Source organism: Pyxicephalus adspersus, chromosome 12, assembly GCF_032062135.1.
Source record: "Pyxicephalus adspersus chromosome 12, UCB_Pads_2.0, whole genome shotgun sequence".
NCBI lineage: Eukaryota > Metazoa > Chordata > Amphibia > Anura > Pyxicephalidae > Pyxicephalus > Pyxicephalus adspersus.
Genome location: NC_092869.1, coordinates 435227 through 457609, shown reverse-complemented (window position 1 = coordinate 457609; position 22383 = coordinate 435227). Strand labels below are relative to the sequence as shown.

At 42.8% G+C, this 22383-nt stretch overlaps 1 protein-coding gene across 1 annotated transcript in view; it reads left to right on the top strand.

Annotated features, from left to right (window-relative positions):
* The first annotated feature begins 6271 nt into the window (after window positions 1–6271).
* Window positions 6272–22383, top strand: part of EFNA3 (ephrin A3) — a 70835-nt gene continuing 54723 nt past the window's right edge. Inside the window, exon 1 of the mRNA XM_072428643.1 lies at window positions 6272–6481. Within this exon, the coding sequence (XP_072284744.1) occupies window positions 6272–6481 (210 nt within the window). The remainder of the gene's footprint in view (window positions 6482–22383) is intronic.

Genomic DNA, 22383 nt, shown 5'->3' with positions numbered 1-22383 from the left:
AGAGTGCAATAATACATAATTATGGGGTGAGGGGAAATGTGAGGGCCACATCAAAGACTGGGAGCACATAAAGACTTTACTTCATCTTAGATGTGTAGAGTTTGTGAGGAGCGTTCTTCATCTGGGTTTGTTTGGTGGAAATCTGGATGGCCTTCCATAAGGACCTGATTTCAATGTAGGTGAACATTGTGAGAAGCCTGTTTTATCAAGGCTTGTGTGGTGGGAATCTGGATGACCTCCTGTGAAGACTTTACAACCTTCATGTATGATAAAGTAAGGAGCTTCTTCCATCATGGCCACCTTCATGACCACCCATGAAGACTTTATCATAACATGAATCCTTTCCTATTGCTTGTGTGGTGGGAATCTGGATTGCCTCACATGAACATTTTATATTATCATAAATGCTTGGAGGTTGTAAAGAGCCTCTTTCATCCGAGCTTGAGTGGAAGGAATCTAGACGATCTTCCTTGAAGACTTAATCAATGATGAAGGTTGTGAGGAGCCTTCTTCATCAGAGCTTGAGTGGTGGGAATTTAGATGACCTCCAATGAAGACTTCATCACAGGTGAAGGTTGTGAGGAGCCTTCTTCATCAGAGCTTGAGTGGTGGGAATTTAGATGACCTCCAATGAAGACTTCATCACAGGTGAAGGTTGTGAGGAGCCATCAGGGCTTGAATGGTGGGGATCTGGATGACCTCCCTTGAAGACTTCATCATAGGTGACGGTTGTAGAAAGCCTCCATTAGGACTTGAGTGGTGGGAACCTGGATGAATTGCTTCATCTTCATTATAGGTGAAGGTTGTAATGAGCCTCCTTCATCAGAGCTATAGTGGTGGAAATCTCAATAGTCTCCCATGAAGATCTAATTTAATCATAGGCGAGGTTTGTGAGCATTTCCCTTCATCAGGGTTTTTGTGGTGAGAATCTGGATGGCCTCGACCTTGGCTAAATTTTTCAGCTGCCAGAATCTGCTTCCCATACAGATTCATATTCATCACCTGCCCAGATGTTTACCATTAATTCTAAACCCTGATGAAGAGGATCATGAAACACGTTGGTTATCCTATTTATGATGGAATAAACAATTCATCATCTCTTACCAATTGGTCTGATTATCCCAATGTTCTTTTCACTAGTTGAGTGTTATCAGAATTGCCTCTTATGTACTTCTTTATGTACATGACCCCTCCTAAACTTCATATGGTTTGATCCAGGGCCTCCATCTCCCACAAGAAAGGAGGCCAGCAAACCAACTTTTGCACACAATTCTATCTAATCCAGTGATGTACCCTCCATACCTTGACTATAAACTCAAAAATTCCAAACACCCTGTGATGAAAGCTGAGGGATCTTTTTCTGGAGCAATGTTCTTCTTTAATTAGCAGTCTGTTGATGACTCGGACTGAGCACCTGATTAGGTTAAATGTTTATTTTTTTTCTTTGCTTTGACGGAAGGCGTCCCGGGGGCCTCATTCTCAATGCTACGTTGCGCACCTGTGTCTGGATTACACTGAGAGCTTGCTAATTAGCGATCTCCGAGTGGTGAGTACGACCTTGATTGTCAGGGAGGATGAACACATGGACTGGCACACGCTAATTACACACATGTGATAGACAGGAGCAGTTTGGTGCTCCGTCAGAAGGAAAACAAGGTGTTGTGACCTCATTTAACTGAAGACAGAAGTCAGAGCGGAGACGGCGGCAGACAGATGTGTTCACACAGCCATTACATGAGTGTTTAATGGGAAATTATTAACATACTGTATTGTGATAATGCTGAGGAGTGCCAACATTTCCTGCCGAGCGCCATCTTCCTCTGATTGGGCAGATCTGTACATTTATTATTATTATTATTATTATACAATATTGTTGGAAATGATGGCGCAATATTAACTCTTTGGTGCAATTACATTACAAGCTTTTTCTGCAGATGGGCAGTGCCAACCACCAACCTGCTGCAATTCCAAAGAATATACACCAGTCCTTGGCCTTCAGTGTGAAGGGCAAATATGGAAGAGCTGTTGGATTTCTCAGAAGTTGTTTTTTTTATAGTAAGGGTTATCACATTCTCCATTCCTCTTCCTGGAGTGCAGAGGGGTTGACTTACCAACTTACCAACCTGCCCAGTCTGCCGCTGATTACTACACCCCAATAGAATTACTTATTCACCAATAAAGGCTGCTTTTCCTCTACAACCCATGTGAAAAAGAGGGAAGATATCCATAGACAGCAATAAATACCCAAGAGGGGCTCTAACCTCCTCCAATTCATTGGTTTCGGTCAGCTGGTACTAAAACCATTTCATTAACTGAAGCCCTGAGAAGGTGAGGTCAGATTTAAGACATGGAGGCAGCCATATTGCCAGCGTGGTGTTCCATGAACCACAACAAAGTGAATATATTTTTAGGGGAAGGGCATGGACTGAAGAGGATGAGGTGGCCAATCAGGAGGAAATTTTATTAGAGTGAGTTTCCTAATTATCCAATAAATGCTTCTCTGAGGGTCTTCATCTACAGGTAAAACAGATGTGAGATCATCAACCCGTATAGCCGTCACTGGTTGCTACCATCAGCACTCCTCACTCAGCTTGAGAGGTCCTCTTCATATGTACTCACTGATGAATGGCCTCCAGTACATCTGATGACACCATGAGGGTTATCTATATCTATAATTTCTATATAGGAAACATTGATCTGTAATATTTGCTCCTGGAGCCCACCAATGTGTGATAGAGAAGACACTCAGCCAATCAAAATACGGCATATCCATTTTCCATTCCATTCCATTTTCTGCCTAGATCACCAAATCTGCTCAATGGCCAACTTCAGGATGGAGAAGCATCAATTCACTGTCACATGTATGACCAAGGATATTATAGTCTCATGTTACCTCCACACTGTTTACCCTCCATGTTCATCCATCACCCAGCTGCTCCTATTTATTTGTCCAGAAGCTGTTTCACCCTGTTCATCATGGGTGTCACCATCTGTATCTTGTCACAAGACCTATTCAAGGTGCCAAATGTCCCTTTGTCACCACATGGTGGAGGTTACAAAAGAAGATTCATTCAACCTGAAGGTCAGCGTTCCATAAACTATGTGTGAATTGCAGCACCACTGCCCATGCTTCACCACCCACCAGGGATTACTGAGTTTGTGTGTCCCTTTGTGTGGGTCAACTACAGGTTCTCTGAGGGGTTTCCACATAAAAAACAACAGGGATATTATAGTGTAATCTTCTCTGGTGATGTGACTGGCTGAGTGTTCTCTGTACAGCACTGCACTTTATGTCAGTACTATAAAAATGTAATATAATATGAATAGTGAGGGGCATTAGAGTGCCATCTCCTGTGTCTCAGTGTCCTGGAGGTATTATAAATGAATACTTTGTCCCTATGTAGCTCTGATGATAATTCCCAGATCTGCAGGGTGACTATGTGACATGGCAGACAGTATAATGAAGTAATATCCATTCTTATTTCCAGGTAAATGATGGTAATTGGCAGTAAATTGCTGTCTGTGAATTGCTTTGGGCGGCTCCATCAGTGGTGGTCACGTCTGTCGGTGATTGCTGGTGAGCTGTATATCTCTTGTGATCTCTCTGTGTCTCCAGGATGTCATATTCCTAGGCCGGGTGATACTGACCTCAGGTGTTATTACCTGTCATTGGGCAATTTAACAAAGTTTCAGGTGTGTGCTAATGGACACACAGGAGTGGGCACTGCTGACTTGTTTTTGGGAGTGCAGGTTCCAGGGGAGTCATCCTTATCTTTCCTTAACATCATTTAAATTGGCTGATCTTCTGATAAGAGACCCAGATCTTCATTGGCTGGGAGGTTTAGAAAGGATGGAAATGTTGCTGCTCTCATTATAGATAATATAATAATAATAGATGAATAAAGTAATGCAGCATCTCATATGATGGATGTATTTCCTTATATTGAGAATTCGTGTCCTGCACACATTTACAGAATCTCCTTTTCAATGCCAGGAACTCACATCACAATGTCAGATGACGTATCAACTACTTGTATGTTAAATATTTCATCCTACACTCCCTGACACGGTCGACTGCTTTAGTTTTTTTTTTCAGTATTGCCTGCCAGTAACACGCTCTGGTTTAGGGTAACAACACACACTTTACTATATTAATTGAGAAGCAGTACTGTCACCCTAGGACAGAACTACATATTCTTCCCCCTCTTCTTATCATCATAACATAAGGGTGGGGTGGCTCTGTGGAAAAAGTTGAAAACAATCCAAACTAATAATAGTGTGCAATGGAGTACACAGGCAGTAAGGCAAGATTTCTGGAAGAATCAACATGTTTATTCTTTATTTTTATGCATTGAACATATATAATATTTAGGTGAGGGAAAATACAAGGAAGAGACATAATTTCCAACCAGATATTGTTTGGTAGTAACTGAACCCACAACTTCAGTGCTTCAAGATAAAAGTCCTTATGAGTAATCTGTGTTGGTTTGTGGGAAAGCAGATGAATGTTGGATGGATGTCCTCTTAGTAAGAAGCATCAATGTGTCTCGTGTTTTGGGAAATGTCTTTCTGGCGGTTCCTTGTTGTCACCAGGCGCCTTGCAGTCTTCCCCTTAATGTTGTCTCAGCAGCTTGCATCTGTCCTCTTGGATGGAGTAAACAAGTGTATTACCTGTGTGCACGCTTGTAAATTAACAAGGGCTGCAGTGCTTTGCCGTCTGCTCCTAATCGCCCTGTCTAATTAAATTTGTGCGCATTCTGGGAATCGGCCAGCACTGACAGAACATCTCACCACATCTACAGGAGCAGACAAACAAGGCCTACATGGGGGACTCCATGGAGCCTGAGCAGCCTTCTCATTGCATGGGTCAGAAGACACGGCCAAACCTTCTCATAATGCAGCTCAAGAGAGATAACTGAACTTTCTTCTCACATGGTCTACAAGACACAGAAGAGCCCTCTCTATGCAACATGGCAATGACTTCTCCACATGGTTTAGAAGAGGCAGCCAAGCTTTCTCCTCACACAGCTCAGTAAAGACAGACAAGTGTTCATCTCACATGGCCCAGAAGAGACAATCACACCCTGTCCAGAAAAGACAGCCAAGTCTTCTTCTCAGCCCAGAGCATATGGCTGAGTCTTTTCCCTACATGGTTCAAAAAACATGCCCAAACATTCTCCACACATGGGCCCAGAAGACAAAACCAAGCATCCCCCTCACATGGCCCAGAAAAACATTTCTATGCCTCTCCCCACGTGCCTCAGAAGACACAGCCGAATTTCTTCATCACATGGTCCAGAAGATATGGCAAGCCTAATCCTTGCATGTTGCCAAAATGAAAGGCCAAGCCTTTTCGTCACAAGGCAGAAGACATAATCAAGCCTCCATTTCCACATGGTCCAAAAAACATGTCCAAACCTCATCCCCACATGGTCTAGAAGACATGTCCTAGCCTCCATCCTCAGATGGTCCAGAAGACAAGTCCAAGCCTCAATCCCTACATGGTCCAGAAGACATGTCTAAGCCTCCATCCCTACATGGTCCAAAAATCATGTCCAAGCCTCCATCCCTACATGGTCCACAGGACATGTCCAAGCCTTCATCCCTACATGGTCCAGAAGACGTCTCCAAGTCTCCATCCCCACATGGTCCAGAAGACACGTCCAAGCCTCCATCCCTACATGGTCTACAAGACACGTCCAAGCCTCCATCCCTACATGGTACAAAACTCATGTCCAAGCCTCCATCCCCATATGATCCAGAGGACATGTCCAAGCCTCAATCCCTACATGGTTCAGAAAACATGTCCAAGCCCCCATCCCTACATTATGCAAAAAACACATCCAAGTCTCAAAAACCACATGGTCCAAAAGCCATGTCTAAGCCTCCATCCCCATATGATCCAGAGGATATGTCCAAGCCTCCATCCTTACATGGTTCAGAAGACATGTCCAAGCCCCCATCCCCACATGGTCCAGAGGACATGTCCAAGCCATTATCCCCAAATGGTTCAGAAGAAACGTCCAAGCCTCCATCCCCTCATGGTCCAAAAAAATATGTCCAGGCCTCTATCCCCATAAAGTCCAGGAGAAATGTCTAAACCTCCAATTCCACATGGTTCAGAGGGCATATTCAAGCCTCCATCCCTACATGGTTCAGAAGAAATGTCCAAACCTCATCCCCACATGGTCTAGAAGACTTGTCCTAGCCTCCATCCCCAGACTGTCCAGAAGACAAGTCCAAGCCTCCATCCCTACATGGTCCAGAGGACATGTTCAAGCCTCCATCTCTACATGGTCTAGAAAACATGTCCAAGCCTCCATCCTCACATGGTGTAGAAAACACATCCAAGCCTCCATCCCTACATGGTCCAAAAAACATGTCCAGGCCTTTATCCCCACATGGTCCAGAGGACATGTCCAAGTCTTCATCCCCACATGGTCATGAAGACATGTCCAAGCCTCCAACCACACATGGTTCCGTAGATAAAGCCAGGTCTTCTCCTTGCATGGGGCAGTACAGCCACTGAGTTGCTCATGGAACTCTACCCACACTGTGGTGAATGTTAGAACCCTCATTGATTCACCTTACCTTTTCAGATGTAAAAACTTAGACGCTATAGAGTTCATTGCTTTCTATATTTTAATCCTGAGCGGACAGAGAAAAATAACTGAATGTTCTTCTAGACTTCCACAAGGGCTCCGCCGTATTCTTTCATCAAATTAAAGCCCTCTTTAAATAAATTGGCAAACTAAAGGGGAAAATAAGTGTCCACACTGAACGCCGTACGGAAGTGGGAAATGTGATGGCTTCTCTAACATCCGCTGACACTAAAACATGCAAATAGCTCCTGCAGGCTCTTAGCATATCAGCAAGAAACGAGAGAAGGAAAAATTACAGTAAGAGAGTCGGGCTGAGCCGTTGTCTCTGGGGACACTTGATAAGAACGTGTCCCCATTTAATGAATATGACAACTGCAGCAAATGTGAAGTGAAGCGGCCCATCGGGGAGAAGGTTGCAGGGCTGTCAGACAGCTCGACTACCCTGCTGACTTAGATTGTGTTTGATAGGATATGATGGAAGGGTAATGTCCTCCAGCTGTAGTCTGAGGGCCCAGCTTCGCAGACGCCGGGCTCCGGGTGAGATGTTTATTTGTCCAGGGTAGAAGGTGATTGAGCGGCCATGACTTTGGACACCCACACAAGAGAGGAGAGCTCAGACATACCCATAAGGAATACAATTTATCTTTCCTTCCCTTCCCTTCCCAAATGTCAGTATACAATCCAGGATAGGTATAGGGTCATGTTAGGAAACAGACAGTTCTTGTTCCGTCAACAACGTGGAGGGGGGAGAAATTTATCATTTTATCTTATGAAGAGACCTAAAGCTTGCAATTGTAATGTGTTCAGTCAGCCATCCCTCTTCAGGATGGAATCTTCATTCTTAGCACAATGCATGGCAATGCACCCGATCTTTGTGAATCCATACAGTAGAGGCCAAAGAGGAAGCATTTCCTCAGCCTCCTCTCCTCCAGTCACAAAGTGAGGGGCTGTAGAAGTGGCTGATCTGTGTCAAACATTTGTGAACACAGCTAAAAATGTACATGAATATGTCGTTTGAGTCCAAGATGTAGATGGTGACCCCAGAGGATGGCTGAAAAATGATATGCTGTCCTTCTGGAGTAAAGCAGTGGTAGTATTGTAATCTCTGTAAGAAGTAATCCATACCTGGAAGGGTTACACTTTGGCTGCATTTAACCCAAAGTCATATATCTCTTCGGTTTACTTTCAGTTTCTGCATTATATTAAGGAAGCTATGTGACAATTGTTGGTCACATGCGCTGTGAACCTTTATGGTGCTTCAACATTTTAATTCTTCATTTAATCATAGACATGAGGGGCATTGACTGCATCTTGGGATACACATCGAGGGAGGATTTGCTTCATCCTTGTTAGTAATTTCACAAGTGAGTCGGATGAAGCCAGCCTGTAGGGGACACAAAGCAGGCTGTGTTCAATAATCTGGAATATAAAGTGTGGTGACCCCGAGCCTGGACAGGCTTCATTAGGATCTCATCAAACACATCCCTATGAGAATTCTGCACAGTGACAGCGCCCTCCCTGAGACTGGCTTGTTATCCTGAAAAAATTATAACACATCCGGCGACTGGCGGCCCCCCAACTCTACCCATAATTAGCCAGAGAGCCAGTCTGAATGCCATCATCTCACTGGTGTCAGCGCGTTCCCCTAGAGGGACTCATCCATGCCCTGCCTTCTGTCTCACGATTTGATCAGGGTGTCACCAACCAATAAGACACATGCGGCCTTTGTCTCAGTAAAATGGCGTCCTTCCTTGTGGCCTCGCCGTGATTTTCCTTTCACCATGATAAGCCAACTTTTTGATTTTCCTAAGCTTGCTGCCAATTATTTTTCAGTCCGTAAGCCGGCACCATGGAAACGGCGGTCATTTTGCGCTCGCCCCTTTACAATTTAATCTTTAGATTCTGATTGCAGATATTGATAACTTTTGAGGTGAGAGAGAAGTGGGGAGAATGTTTCTCATTTCTTCCAAGTATCCTTGCAGTGTATATATGGAGCAGGTAAGCTGATGGCTGCAATTCCTGTCCTGCCAATAACCCCAACCGTGTCCTCTGGCTGTCATGGATTATGGCCCTGCTTGACCTTTGACCCCTGAGCACTCCACATTCTTCAGCCTCTTCACAGGCACTTGAAGGTCTGCTGAGCACAAAAAAAAAAACCAACAGACAATGCTGCATTCTGGTCTGATCCTGGAGTGGAAAAACATTGTGTCTACTACAGGACAAAATAAATTTATATTAATATATTATTTCCTCCTCTTTCCCATTTCAGATTTCCAGCAGCCTCTTTGCAGCCAATTCCTGTCTACATGCCCCTCCCCCTCAGCAATGAATGAATGACCTTTCCCATGGTGGGTTTCCTGATGGTGACAACAGTGGACTGTATATGATGAATCTCCATCAACAGTCTGTGTGGCAACACAGGACCACAACTGGGAAATGTCACCTCTCTGAACTTGGAAATGTATTCAAAGTTTTTTTTTTTAATTTTGTATTTCTTGTAATTAGCACAGGTTTATCCCGCCGCTTTATGCCTTTAGACGATTTTTTAATTTTCATAAACACAGCCACTAATCCACTACATTAGCCGTGTGACAGTTTTTGATTAATGACAGTTTCCATCCAAGTTGCTTAGCGATATTGGTGAATCCCAGATTAAGAAAGACAACCTGCCGATAATATCTCACTGTTTTCATGTGAATTGCTAGGAAAAGTGCAGATAAAGTGGGAGGGTGGTAAACAGCAACAAGTTTTCCCACAACCTAGGAACATGCCAGGTAGAGGAGCCAGAAAGAATGCCCTGAAGGTCGCCATTGAAGTCACCTAGTCACAGGCACATTGCTTTGTCTAATAAATTGGAGGAATTTATGGGGAATGGGCGGCACCATTATTTTATAGCTTGGGGACCTAATTGAAGAGAATGTGCTCCCTATTGTGAAGTGATGGGTCATAAAACAAAAGGTGACCCCTCCTTTATTGACTCTGTCAGTCTATTGAGAAGTAGACACCAAACAAATGTTGGTTGTCAGTCATCGGCTAGCTAACATAGACCTAGATCTGGTATATACATGACCCCCCTGCAGATTTGTCATTACATTGTAAAGACACATTAAGAAGGCGGATTAGCGCGATGCACATCACTTTTTTTATTGCTCCATCGCAAGCGGGCTGGAAAACACCAAATAAACTAACGGATATTTCTGATTGAAATGTGACAGGTGATCGGGCCCACACAATCTGCCGCAGTCTTGCCTGCTGCCAAATCCTTCCATGCTCACATTTTAGGCCTTCTACATCCCCTTCTCATGTATATATTTCAGCCACCTGAGCCAGCAGGATACCCAAGGCTGTATGGCGTTCCCTGGGGACACATACAGTATGTAATAGTGTCTTGTACAGGCCTCGTACACTGATCACTGATAGATCATGGTTACAGCACAATGTGTCAGCATGCACATCTGTGGCACTATTCCATGTCTGGTGGTGTCAGCAAAAAAGGTGGCTGGGAGCAGGACACCTCATATTCTGCACACTCCTGGAAGCTTTGCCATTGACGGACAACTAACCCCAGGAACCATATTTCAGCTTTTAATACTTCCTGTCACAAAAAAATCACATGCCGGCTTTTCATAGATCTTGGGAACTCTAGCGGTAAGATCTCCCCACCAGACTTCCAAACATCAACCAACAATGACAAATCCAATTCATAGTCACCCGTAATGGATTCGCCTTAACACACAAAAAAAGGCTGGGAGTCGAATGTGACTCCACTATGACCTAGCAGAGACACAAACTACTGGGGGAAATCTCCCTTTTGTGGGAGGGGCAGAGACACAAACTACTGGGGGAAATCTCCCCATTGTGGGAGGGGCAGAGACACAAACTATTGGGGGAAATGAACAAACTACTGGGGGGGAATCTCACCATTGTTGGAGGGGCAGACACAAACTACTAGGGGGAAATCTCACCATTGTGGGAGAGACAGAGACACAAACTACTGGGGGGGGATCTCCCCATGGCGGGAGGGGCAAAGACACAAACTACTGGGGGGAAGTCTCCCCAATATGGGAAAGGTCATAATCAGGCTCTAAAAATCAGTGCGTCTGTGGAGTAAATTAAAATCTGCAGTTTTCACTTGTCATTTTGCTTTTCTTTAATAACAAAGTAGCTGTAAACCTCCAGCTATTATCGTACATTTTGACCTTCTAAGCTTCATTTTAAATGAGAAGTAGGATAGTAATTTTCTGTTAGCTTGTATATTATTAGGTGTGTTGTAATTTTGTTTCTGATCTGCAGTTCCTGTATTGAATGTTACAAATCTTTTTCCAGTGGTGCAGAACAAGTTTTTTGGTCAAGGTAATTGGACATTTGGTGGGGGGCATTTTTGGATGACTGTGCATTGTGGGTAATGGTGTTATCTGGGGCACACAGAAGCAGGAAGTGTCACCTTGGACAGGCTCTATCTACCTTTGTAGGCCCTAATTATACTGTTTTAATAGTTTAATTCCAAGCAATAGCTACAAAGCAGAAACAGGTAGACATCTCCATTGTAATAGAGAAATGTTCCATCTGGGAAAGGTATGGCAGAGTGCTTTTGGTGTTCACAAGAATCTTTGAGGGGCCCCTGAGTGACATCAATATTTGTTTTATCTCTATCCTGGGTAAATTGTTGCAGCCTGGATCCATCAATTGGCCTGACATGGGGCCTTTGGGATTTTTCATTCTATGGCCCCTTTAGTAGCTGCATCACTTGCCATGTCCATAGTTATGACCTTGACAAAACCTAAATGATCGTATGTTGAATGCTTCTCTGCAGGAATGTTTGCAGCCAACATTTCCAAATCGTTTCCTTCAGATTTGTTAAAATGCTTCCAAACGTTGATCTTGTCCTGGAGCTATTCAGAATTGTTTTCCCCTTGCAGGGTTAGAATTATTGTAAAGTATGTGGAGGGGCCGCCTGGCCTCGAGAACATATGCTTTCTATCAGGTCAGTTGAAGAGTTTTGGAAGAAGTACCTGATGTGTTCCCTTTAAGAACACTCTGTATTTTATCTCCATCCTTAGCTGAAGACACAGGGTACATGTATGAAATATTCTCGCAGCTGACTTTTCTTCATTTTACGTTATCTAGGGAAGTCGTTAAAATATGGAGAAATGCACCTCCATATCCTGTTTGTATTCTCCAACTCGACAATAAATTGTTTCCTCTGCTTAGTAACTGAAGAGCACTTTGGGGAGGAATCATGAGAAATATGATGAAAATAAAGAAAATTTGTAGAAGTAATTGTGGAAATAAAAGGAGAGGGAAGTGCTTCATCGATTGGAAACATTGGTCTGCAGCGAGTTTTAGCATGCAGTGGAGACCCCCTCTAATTTCCAGGGCCCCTCCTCATGTCAGACCATTAAGAGACCATTAGGAGCCTGCAGACGGCAGTCTTATCTTATTACTTTAAATGCTCTCCAGTCCAGGCCATAAATCTAGGACACATTTCCTGATTCTCTCACAGTTCCGACTCAAGGTCCACTTTACTCCTCCTGGTCTCTGCTGGAGAAGCGATGAGTTATAGTATTGATACAGAGCACTCTTCATCTCCTTATAATAGGAAAAGCCGCACCGCCTCGCCACGAGGACTGTGTGGTGTCTGACATGCCTTCTAATCCTGCTATCACATTCTGTGAATTCATAGAAGGGTACTTTTACCATCGCTGCCAGCTAAACACTGCTAGACAAACTCAGAAAATCAATGAAAAATCACAAACATCATTTGGAAGACTCAATTTTTGCAAGCGCTGGGATTCAGTAATGACTCGCCAAGCTATTTTTAAATTACAAACTAACTGAATTCATAGAGAGAGCGAGAGACAGGTGTGTTTTCTGAAATGCTGTGTGACAGAATATTCCATGCTTAGCTGTGGTAGGTGCAGGCGAGAGGCTGATGAAACTCACAAAGGATTAAAATAAACGTACGGCCAAAATGTAAAATTTTTATTCTCTTTTGAGACACAACAGGGAATGAGAGGAAACTAACCTAAGCTAAAGGAATTCCCATCTTATTAGAAACAAGCAGATCTAATGCCAATTTTGCACTCAATTACCCAACCAAATAGATCGGCAATTGCCTAGTGGAAAGACCCAAAACACAGCACACGTGATATTCTGCCCTTTGAATTTTAGAGTGGGGAAAGGGTGAACCACAGGGAAGGCAGGAGGTCTCCCTTAGATTTGCTTGATTACTCAAACACACAACTTGTGTACTTTCAGTTTATATTTACCAACATGTCCTTTGTCCACATCTGACCAAGCATCCAAGAAGTCGGTTGCCTATAATCAGTCAGCTGTTAAGTATACTTCAAATCAAATAATGTTATTAGTTTGTTGGATGGATCCCATGAGAAAATCAGCAAGTGTATACAAGGCCTAAAGCAGCTGTTATCAGAACATTGGATGGTTAATGCTCACCTCTTGCTGTGGTCACAACACAAATTTTGACCTCACTTTTACCTTGATAACAATGACCCCAACAGGAACGCAGGAAGCATAACAAATATGAAAGTGAAAGTTTAATACCCTACCCCCAAACACGTTTGGCCTAAATAAACTTTAGGACCTATTTACTATTGTTTAAGAAGAAAAGAACAATACACAAGTGAGTGCATTCAGAAGAGACTTTTGCATCACGGCTGTAGGCTAATTCCAACACATTGGCCCATATAACAACCCTGGCTTCAGATATCTAAACACACAATGTGCTACGTTCTCTAAATACACCAAGTTTATTGCAAGTATTGTACGCATTCAGTGGCAGTCAAGGAGTGAGAAACATGATGTTCATATTACATGTTCAGAAGAACTTCTGTAAACTGTGTAAAAATCCTGCATCTGTCCAATATGCACTTCAGTGAATTAGGAAGCCGATTTATAAAGGGATATTATAGAATGAACAATAATGCAGCATGTGCTCATTACAATGTGGTGAACGATGAAGCAAGGCTGCTTCGAAAGACCATCCATATGAAGACACTTCATTGAACATGATCTTTGTGTATATGTTTTTAGTAAAAAACAAAGTAGGCTAATAGATTGACCTTTTTTGCATCTTTTTCCTTTTAACATATAGACAATAGTTTATTATTGTTTATCAGCAGCTATTTTGGTCTGTCTGAATAGGAAGAATGCGGTGGGACTTGATTGGCTTTCAGAAATTCACTTGAGTTAATCCAAAAGCTGTCTGTACATGTGGTCATTTGATCAAAACTGAAAATGAATCCAATTTATATCATACTTTTGATTAGCTGCTAGGAGATGGGATCAAAATTATCACTGACTGAACCCAATAGAAACATTTGCTTTTTTTTTCTAATTTTCAAAGTTTTTTCAATCAACCTTTAAACAGATTGTATTAAAGGTATGATTTTATCGCCCAGTTTACAACTGATTAAAATTCTGGTGATTGAATAAACACACATGTGGTAGATTGCTTTGTGTCTGGTGATTACTTGTAACTGTGTATGCAATTCCCAGTGGATGGAGTGTGGTTGACACTGAAAATTGCCACTTGGATGGCCAGAGTTTTTCAGTCAACAGCCTATTATTTTCCCAAGATAAGTGGAGTGTCTGGCACATGCATTCTGCTACCACACAGGATTTTTTGGTATCTTTGCTTTCTTGGGGTCAGTGGGTTGAGAAATGGATTGCTAGCCACCATCTGACATCCAGCCTCAATCTGTGGCCATCTTCCTTTTGCAGATGCCCAGCGCTTTTTTCACATGTACAGGTTGTTATGAGGGCACATTTTGTACCAGTAACCGAAGGCTGTTTATAGTTCTGCTTCCAGTCCTGGGGTGCCTCTGATACAAATGGTTTTATTGCAATAAACAGGGGCTGCTGTCTTTCATTCCCTTCGAAACAGATGCCAGCTGAGCACAAATTCAATAAATCTACAAAGGAGACAAAATGCAGCGCCTGCTTCCTAAAACAAAAATATGTAGTAAATCTTTAGCTGTCTCCTGTAGTTTGTACTTAAAGAATAATGCGGAGAGTCAGTTTATAAAAGAGCAATCATTACAACAGGACGCCAATCAATAAAGATGTAAGGTGAGGTTCTAATTTCTGCAACACAGAGATGTGTAAGTAGAGTAAGTGACAGAGCAACATGGAGTCTGCCAGTGATTAGGTATGTTACACAGACTCTGCCAATCTTCTATCAGTTATGACATTTGGTGCCTTCTTCTATGTTCACGGTTTGCTTGTGTGTTTATCCCGAGGAGCCTTGACGTGTTAGACTTGATTACCTCTTCTGGAAACATGCCTGAAAAACACATGCTCTGAGCTGTCATGTCTCCATGATCCCTGATTTAATGTATCTATGAAATATAAGAATTTGCGGGATATAATATAATGATTCACGGGATCAAGAGAATAACAAAACCTAAATGCTGTGTTGCTGTGTGACAAAAGTCACCAAAGGCAGCAAATTTGACTACAGAACAGAAAAATACCAATGTGGCTGCAGCGAGGGCAAGTTTCTGCATGTTAGCTGTGATGAACTTTTGCACCCTGGGGTATTTAACACACTTATAACCCTCTTGGCCTAGTGCCACCTTGTACACCTCTAGGGTCTCCAATAACAGAGGGTCACTGATCAATCATTGTGTCACCATAGCGCCTGTTTGTCTTCTTGTGTTATCACAGCTGCTTCTTTCTGCTGTGGTTTGACTGGTGAGACTGGGAAATAATCTGTCTTCTTCTGGGCAGGTGGGTCAGCCATTTAACTCCATCTGTGCTAAAATACTCCAAACTTTTCACCATCTACAACACTTGACGTGTCAGACATGCTTCACAGTTTGGTGCCGGAAGCATTAGATGGGTGACACAAATGCAGACAGATCGCATTCCTTACAGGCAACGTTGAAAAGCATTTTATCTTAATTGTTACTTGTAAAAAAAGGATGTACAAATTATTGTAGAGCTGCACCATCTGCAGTTAATCACTCCATATGCGGGTCAGCAGTATCTTAATCATACATCAATGAGCTTGCTTTGCTTGGCCTTCTTAATTGCGGCATTAGAAATGCAGAAGTGCAGCCACCGAACAACGTAGCAAATCACTATGTTCCCTGATTCTTTATGTATGTGAAAATAATCTCCCCATATTTATTGCCGCTGGTGAATAGCGAGCACTGTGTATTGAAGAGACCAACACGGCCTGGAGTCGAAGACAATGTGTCTTCTATTGTCAACTAGGACTGCATTTGTGAGCACACTTAATAAGAATTTTAAAAAGTGGATTGCACAAAGTAAAAACTGCAGCAATAAATGATAACAATACGACTGCTACATTAAGAGGAACCCACTCAGGACCAGGCCTGGATGAGCAAGCATTAGGTTGGAAAGTTTGGAGGAATAATGCAACAAATCAAGAAATGATTGGCCACACAAGATACAATTGAGGAGGGAGTGTCAATGGAAACTATGCCTGTTCTGCTTGATAACACCTGACTGCTATGGTGAATCATATGCTGCAACGAATATATAAAGTAATTTGCAAGTTCCTAAAAAGAACACACAATAATGAGGAAAGCAAAGTGTACAAACCCTTTTACATTTCATACAGTATTTTAGAATAAACTTAAAATGTATTATATGAGGGCCCATCACTGTGACCAGAGCAACTGACTCTTTTCTGCTAGAAAACAGCATCTAGCTGGTGTAATGATGGGGCAGATGCACAAATAAGCACATGCATGTATTTGGGACAATATTACAGTAACAGAGTACCATGAAGAGCCAGTACTAAAAGCAGGTATTAAAATCATGGTGTCACCGGTTTGGTGTGGAGGATCTCGAGTGTCTTGCTCCGAGCCCTGAGCTCAATAATACAGGAAACCTTTGGGATGAATTGTAAATTGTGAGCCAGGTCTTTTCATCCAATGTCAGTACCTGACCTCACAAATTAGGGCTAATTCTCACTGACTCTTTAAGCTCCATGCTATGAAATATGAGATTCATCCACTTAAAAATCAAAACACATTTTTCCATTCCATTCATGATCGGCAGCAATTTGTTGTATAATTCATCTGATTCAAATCTGTGATGTGCAGAATGTTGTTCTTTTATCGCCACACGCCTGTCATCTGCAGAACAAAACCAGCAAGTCCTATCACACTTAAATTATCCCCATTTCAGGTCAGTGGTCTGCAAACGACTGCAGCGTCTACCCTGGAATGGAGGCAGCAATTCTCGGTGCTGAAAATCAGGACTGGAGATGAACACATTGCAGCCTCCAATACTGCTGCTCTGATCTGTTCTGTATTTTTTTAATTCTTTGTAATGAAACCAATTTTGCTGCCATTCCATTATTCAGTGAGCAGGAGTGCTCATCATAATAGAACATTTTCCTGGCCGTGACGAGATCTCACATTACAAAGCGTCTCTTCCAAACGTTGTAATATTATTATAACTGTAACTCTACATATCGGGCATTGGCAAGCTGTGCACGGTGTCTCCCATATTTCGGGGATGTTGTTCTCATCCTAGATGTGTAATTTTCAGGATTGTCTCTAGTTGCTGACCTTTCCATCCTATTATGAGTCAGGAGACAAAACTCTTTGAGTCACCTGTAATGTACAATATTCCTGCTCAGTATGAGAGCGATTCTCATCAGCATATAAATAGCTGTGGTTTTAATCGTGTTTTCTCCAGAAAGACGCACACTCCACTCGCACATTGTGCTTGATTTCTGCAATGTGCATTTCAAGGCTCCTTTAGCCAGCTGCCAGGGCATACCATCCCATTTAACCATCGACAATGCTCTCTTTATACAACAAAATTCTCATGTATATAGAGCTACTTGTTTGTTTTAGCCGTTACTCAATAACCCAAAAGATACCTGTCTGCATGGAGCAAAAACCATTACCCGTTCACGCTTGAATAGTCTGGCCCATATCTGTTCTGCTGATTAATTACACAATGAATATCTGCACCTCGTGGAATAAGTCAACCAGTTGTTCTTCCCCCAACAAAATCACTCATATCTCTAGAATAAATTGGTTCAACATCTATCTGCTCGCTGAAGTACGAAACTGAATATGTTTCAAATGTATACCAGATATAGGATCTTCTACATGGATCACACAAAACATATTCTGCTGTTTTTTGCAATAAATGTGAAAAAGGGAGAGCTTTGTATACTAATAGCACTTCACTGCCTAGACCACTAGATGTGTCTGCTTTTTTTCAGAATAAAACATTTTAGATCGAGAAACTTTTTCGCTTGTATAGTGCTTCCAGTGTACCAATATTACATAATTCTAGAGGAGAACACTCAGATCTCTCTTGGAGAGTACAGTATTGGAGGTCTGCTTCTACTGTCCTCTCCCAATTCTTAACAGACTCCAAATATTACTCCAGACTACAAATGCAGATGAAAAAAAGCTACCTGACCTGCCAGGTTTATATTGTATGTCATCCTTAGACTATCTAATGAGCAGATGATGGAAGATGCAAAGACAAGCTGATCCTGTCTACGCCCTAGCTTCTCCTATACTTTTTATTAGAACTTTGGTGAGTTTATAGAGCTTGATGAGGAGGACAGGCCTACAGAGATGTCAAGGTCACGCAGAAAAGTTATGAAAGACCACAAAGGATAATAGCAGGCCAAAAGGAAGGTCTGCTGGTCACCTCTTTCCCGCCAGCTGTTGGGCAGCCTTTGAACTCTTCAGGATAATCATGCATAAATAAATGCGCATTAGGTAAAAAAACAAATATCCCCTTGCAGCCGCACTGTCTGGTAAAGGCCAAATTCATCTGCTATGATGCTATCATGTTTAATACCAGGACAAAGCATGTGGATAGACTTCTGAATTCAGTAACATGACATACTTTTACTGCCGTATAATTGCCCCTATTTTCAAGGGTAAAATTCAAGGGTGCTGCTCAGTGTCAGGAGCTTTGCGTGAAACCGAGTGATGTCTATCACCGCGCTAAATAAACATACAGATAGCTCATAAATAACTTAACCAGTATCTGTCCCCAGCCTGATCAAACCAGCCGACATATTTCCAGCACAAAATACCAGAAAGGATCTCCCCTTTTCCTGAATAAACAAGCAGACTTCGGTAACCTTGTAGATAAGCCCAGCAATATCTGTTCTCTGTATGCATTTCCCATCCAATATCTCGCAGTCCCCAAATGAAATGAACAATATCAACGTCCGGGCTGACCCTTGTTATATAAAAGCTGACACTCGTCCTCTGGTGTAATAGACCATCCAACACAATCTCATCACTAAATAAAATGAACAATTATCTGCCCAGTCACTGAATTACACATCCGTTCCCGAAATAAAAGGATCGAAACCAGCTACTCTCTACACAAACCCAAACCGCCAAGACGAAAAAAAAAAATAAGCCAACAGCCAGTTATCAGTGCTCTGACTTAATATACGGATTCGTATTTGCCTATTTGCTGGCTAAATTGCCCAATATCTTCTGTGTGAATTGGAACAGATCCTGAATGTGCTGGAAGGCCTTTGCTCGAGGACTTCAAAACATAGAATGTTTGGGGGATGTCCTGGAGGTGAAGGAAGAGTGTAAGGTACTAAAGGGCCCTTAGAAGGCCATGAAATCCCATACATGACCACCAAAAATGAAGTTTGTATATCCCCTCTGTGTTTTCAGTGCCCTCTGGGCACTTAGGATTCCTGTGAACATACAGGTAGGTTAAAGGGCTGCCCACCAAAATTGCCCTAAGACAACAGTTAGGGGTTCTTCTGAAGGACAGTTAGTTGCACGTCCAGTATTCCCCCCAGAATTTTTTTTAGCAGGTTGGGGACAAATTGTTGGCAGCCCCGGTATTGTGACCCAACTTTGTAGTAACCACACAAAAACAGCCGGGTGGTTACTGAAAAGTGCCAGGTGGTGCGGCCTGCTAAAAGGGCCTGGGGAGATCACTGATGACTCTTGGCTTTGTACAGCTCTGCAGAAGATGCTGGTGTTATATGAATACATATTAGTAATATGCTACAGAAGAACTTAATCTTCCTTTTGTGTTTTATCACATTTGAATAGAGACGCAACATTCAAGCATGGTGGAACAGCGGTTGTCTAGTGAGAATGCCGACATTCACAGCACACAGCCCCTCCAACATATGTGTACAGGTAAAGTCTAATAGTTGTCTCATTGAAATGATAAAACAATACACTGTGCTGTGTTTCAGCACCTTTTCATTGTCACCTCTGGAATTGCTTCTACGTATTGGGATTGTAAAGTGCAAACTGAGGACTTTACAAACACGAGACTGATCTATGCCGTGCTCCATGCGCTATTTCTGCCCCATTCTTAGAAGCTAAGGAATCATATGTGCACTGTGTTATAGCTCGGGTGTGTATGTACCAGACATTGGATGGGTATTTTGGGTACACAATATAATAGGTACACAATACAACCATAGATGGGGAACTAACGGAATCTGAGGGGTGCATTGTGAGGTAATATGCTGTACATTGTAAGGTAACGGGGTATAGTGTGAGGTAATAGGGGTACAGAGTGAGTTAAAAGGAGTGAAATGTGTAGTAATAAAAGTATAGTGTGAGGTAAAGCCACTGTGTGTGGTAAAAGGGGGTATAGTGTGAGGTAATAGGGGTAAAATGTGAGGTAATAGGTGTAATAAAAAAGGTAAAGTGTGAGGTCATAGGGGTATGGGGTAATACGGATACAATGTACAGTAATAAAGGTACTGTGTGTAGAAATAGGGGTACGTTGTGAAGTAACAGGATATTATTGTTGTAATAGGCATCAATGTGGATTCCTGGTGACAACATAGATGGTATTTCTCCAAATTCTCATATTCCGCCATTTTGGCCCCACAGATCTAATTTTCCGTCATTTTGGTCATCCTGCCCCCATATTCTGCCATTCTGGTCCTCCTGCCCCCATATTCCCTCTTTTGGGTCTTCTTGCCTCCATGTTCATTCTTTCTCTAATTTTCCATCAAATTTTAGGTCTCCATTTTTCCCAAATATTTTCCACATAATTGTCTTTACCAGAAACTTCTGCTCATCATTTGCCCAAAATAAGACAGACACAGCCAGGTCACCTCCCTTCCCATGAGAGTCTGAGATTGGATTGGGTAACAGGGGCAATGTGTGAGAAAATAGGGGTACAATGTAAGGTATTGGGGGTGCTAGATGAGTATGGGGGGTCCAAGTTGAAGCTAAGGGATAATTGAGAGATATTGGGGGAGGGGGCATAACGGGGGATGTGTGCTTAGGGGGTGAAGGGTCCTATGGGGTCTATGAGGGTGTTGAGACTCCCTTTGTTGTAAAGGGTTTTTTAGGGGGGCTGTTGGGGTTCCCTTGTAAAGAAACGTATGAGGGACTCCTAAGTAGAGGGTGTTGGGGTTCCCTTTTGTAGGGAAGCCTTCTATAGGGGTCTTTCATTAAGTGGGGGTTGTTGGGGGTCTCCTGTGTTGGGAAGTAATTTCTGTAACTAGGGGGTATTGGGTTTCCTTTATCTTGGGTGTTGGGGTTCCCCAGTAGGGAAGTCTTATATAGGGGTACTCATTACATAGGGGGTATTGGGGTCCCTTTTGTCAGGAAGCCTTCTATAGGGGGCCCTCAATAAGTATTACGTGTTGGGGTCCCCCTGTAGTAGAGTCTTATCACTACATAGGGGTGCAATGTTCTGTGTCGGTGGTCCTGGATGGGTCTGGGTATTGGGGGGGACCCCGGTGGTTGCAGTGAGGCTCCTGACTGCGGAGTAGCTTTGTGTTCTGGCTATGGGGGGATTACAATACAAGGACGTCTTGGGCTCCTTGGCTGACTGTTGGTGGGGCGGTGGGCTTCGCTCGTGTCCTCAGCAGAGATGGAGCCATTGTAAATTTCCTCCCCGGTTTGGGTGGCACACAAGCAGTTAATTGCCCCCCCGGGGTGCAGGAATGAATAGGAGCTGGATTGGTGTCACATCTGATGTATACTGCAGTGTGCTCGGTGTCCCCACGGCTGAGGTGACACACTTTGTGCTGCTAGCGTACTTTGTGTTCAGCACATTGCTCATACTTCTCCTTCAGCTTGGGGAACATACGTGTGCGTGTAGCGGGATGTCCGCAGTGATCTCCGCACCGAGCTTTTATCCCAGACGTCTAGTGACACCTCCAGCTGCCTGACACATTGTGCAGCCCTCGTGTGTGTAGTCACCTTGATTGCAGACACATCTGTGTCCTCGCTGTTATAAATCTCACATTGCGTCATGCGTGTGCGCTCTCACACCGATATCCACATGTGTGTTATTCTCCAGATTGTGGCTTCTTTGTATGTTTAGATTTATAATGTGATACATTCACATGTATGAACCTATTGGTGGATCCTCAGAGTCGTATGAAAATGTTTGTATGATGGGAAACAGTATAACCAAAGTTACATACATTCGCTTAACGTGTACTATATAATCTTTGCGTATGCTTAGCGAGTATAATTAACCTCTACGTATGCTTAGCGTGTACTATACACCATTCATATATTCTTAGTGTGTACTTTATAATCTATATGTATTCTTAGCGTGTGCCATAAACCCCTGCGTATGCTTAGCGTGTACTAAATAACTTTTGCTTATGATTAGCATGTATATTTAATCTTTGCATATTATAACCTCTACTGACACTTAGCGTTAATCATACAACTTTTACGTACGCTTAGTGTGTATATTTATATTAGGTCTTTGCGTATGCTTGGCGCTTACTATATAATTGCTGCCTATGGCTAGTGTGTGCCATACAACCCCTACGTAT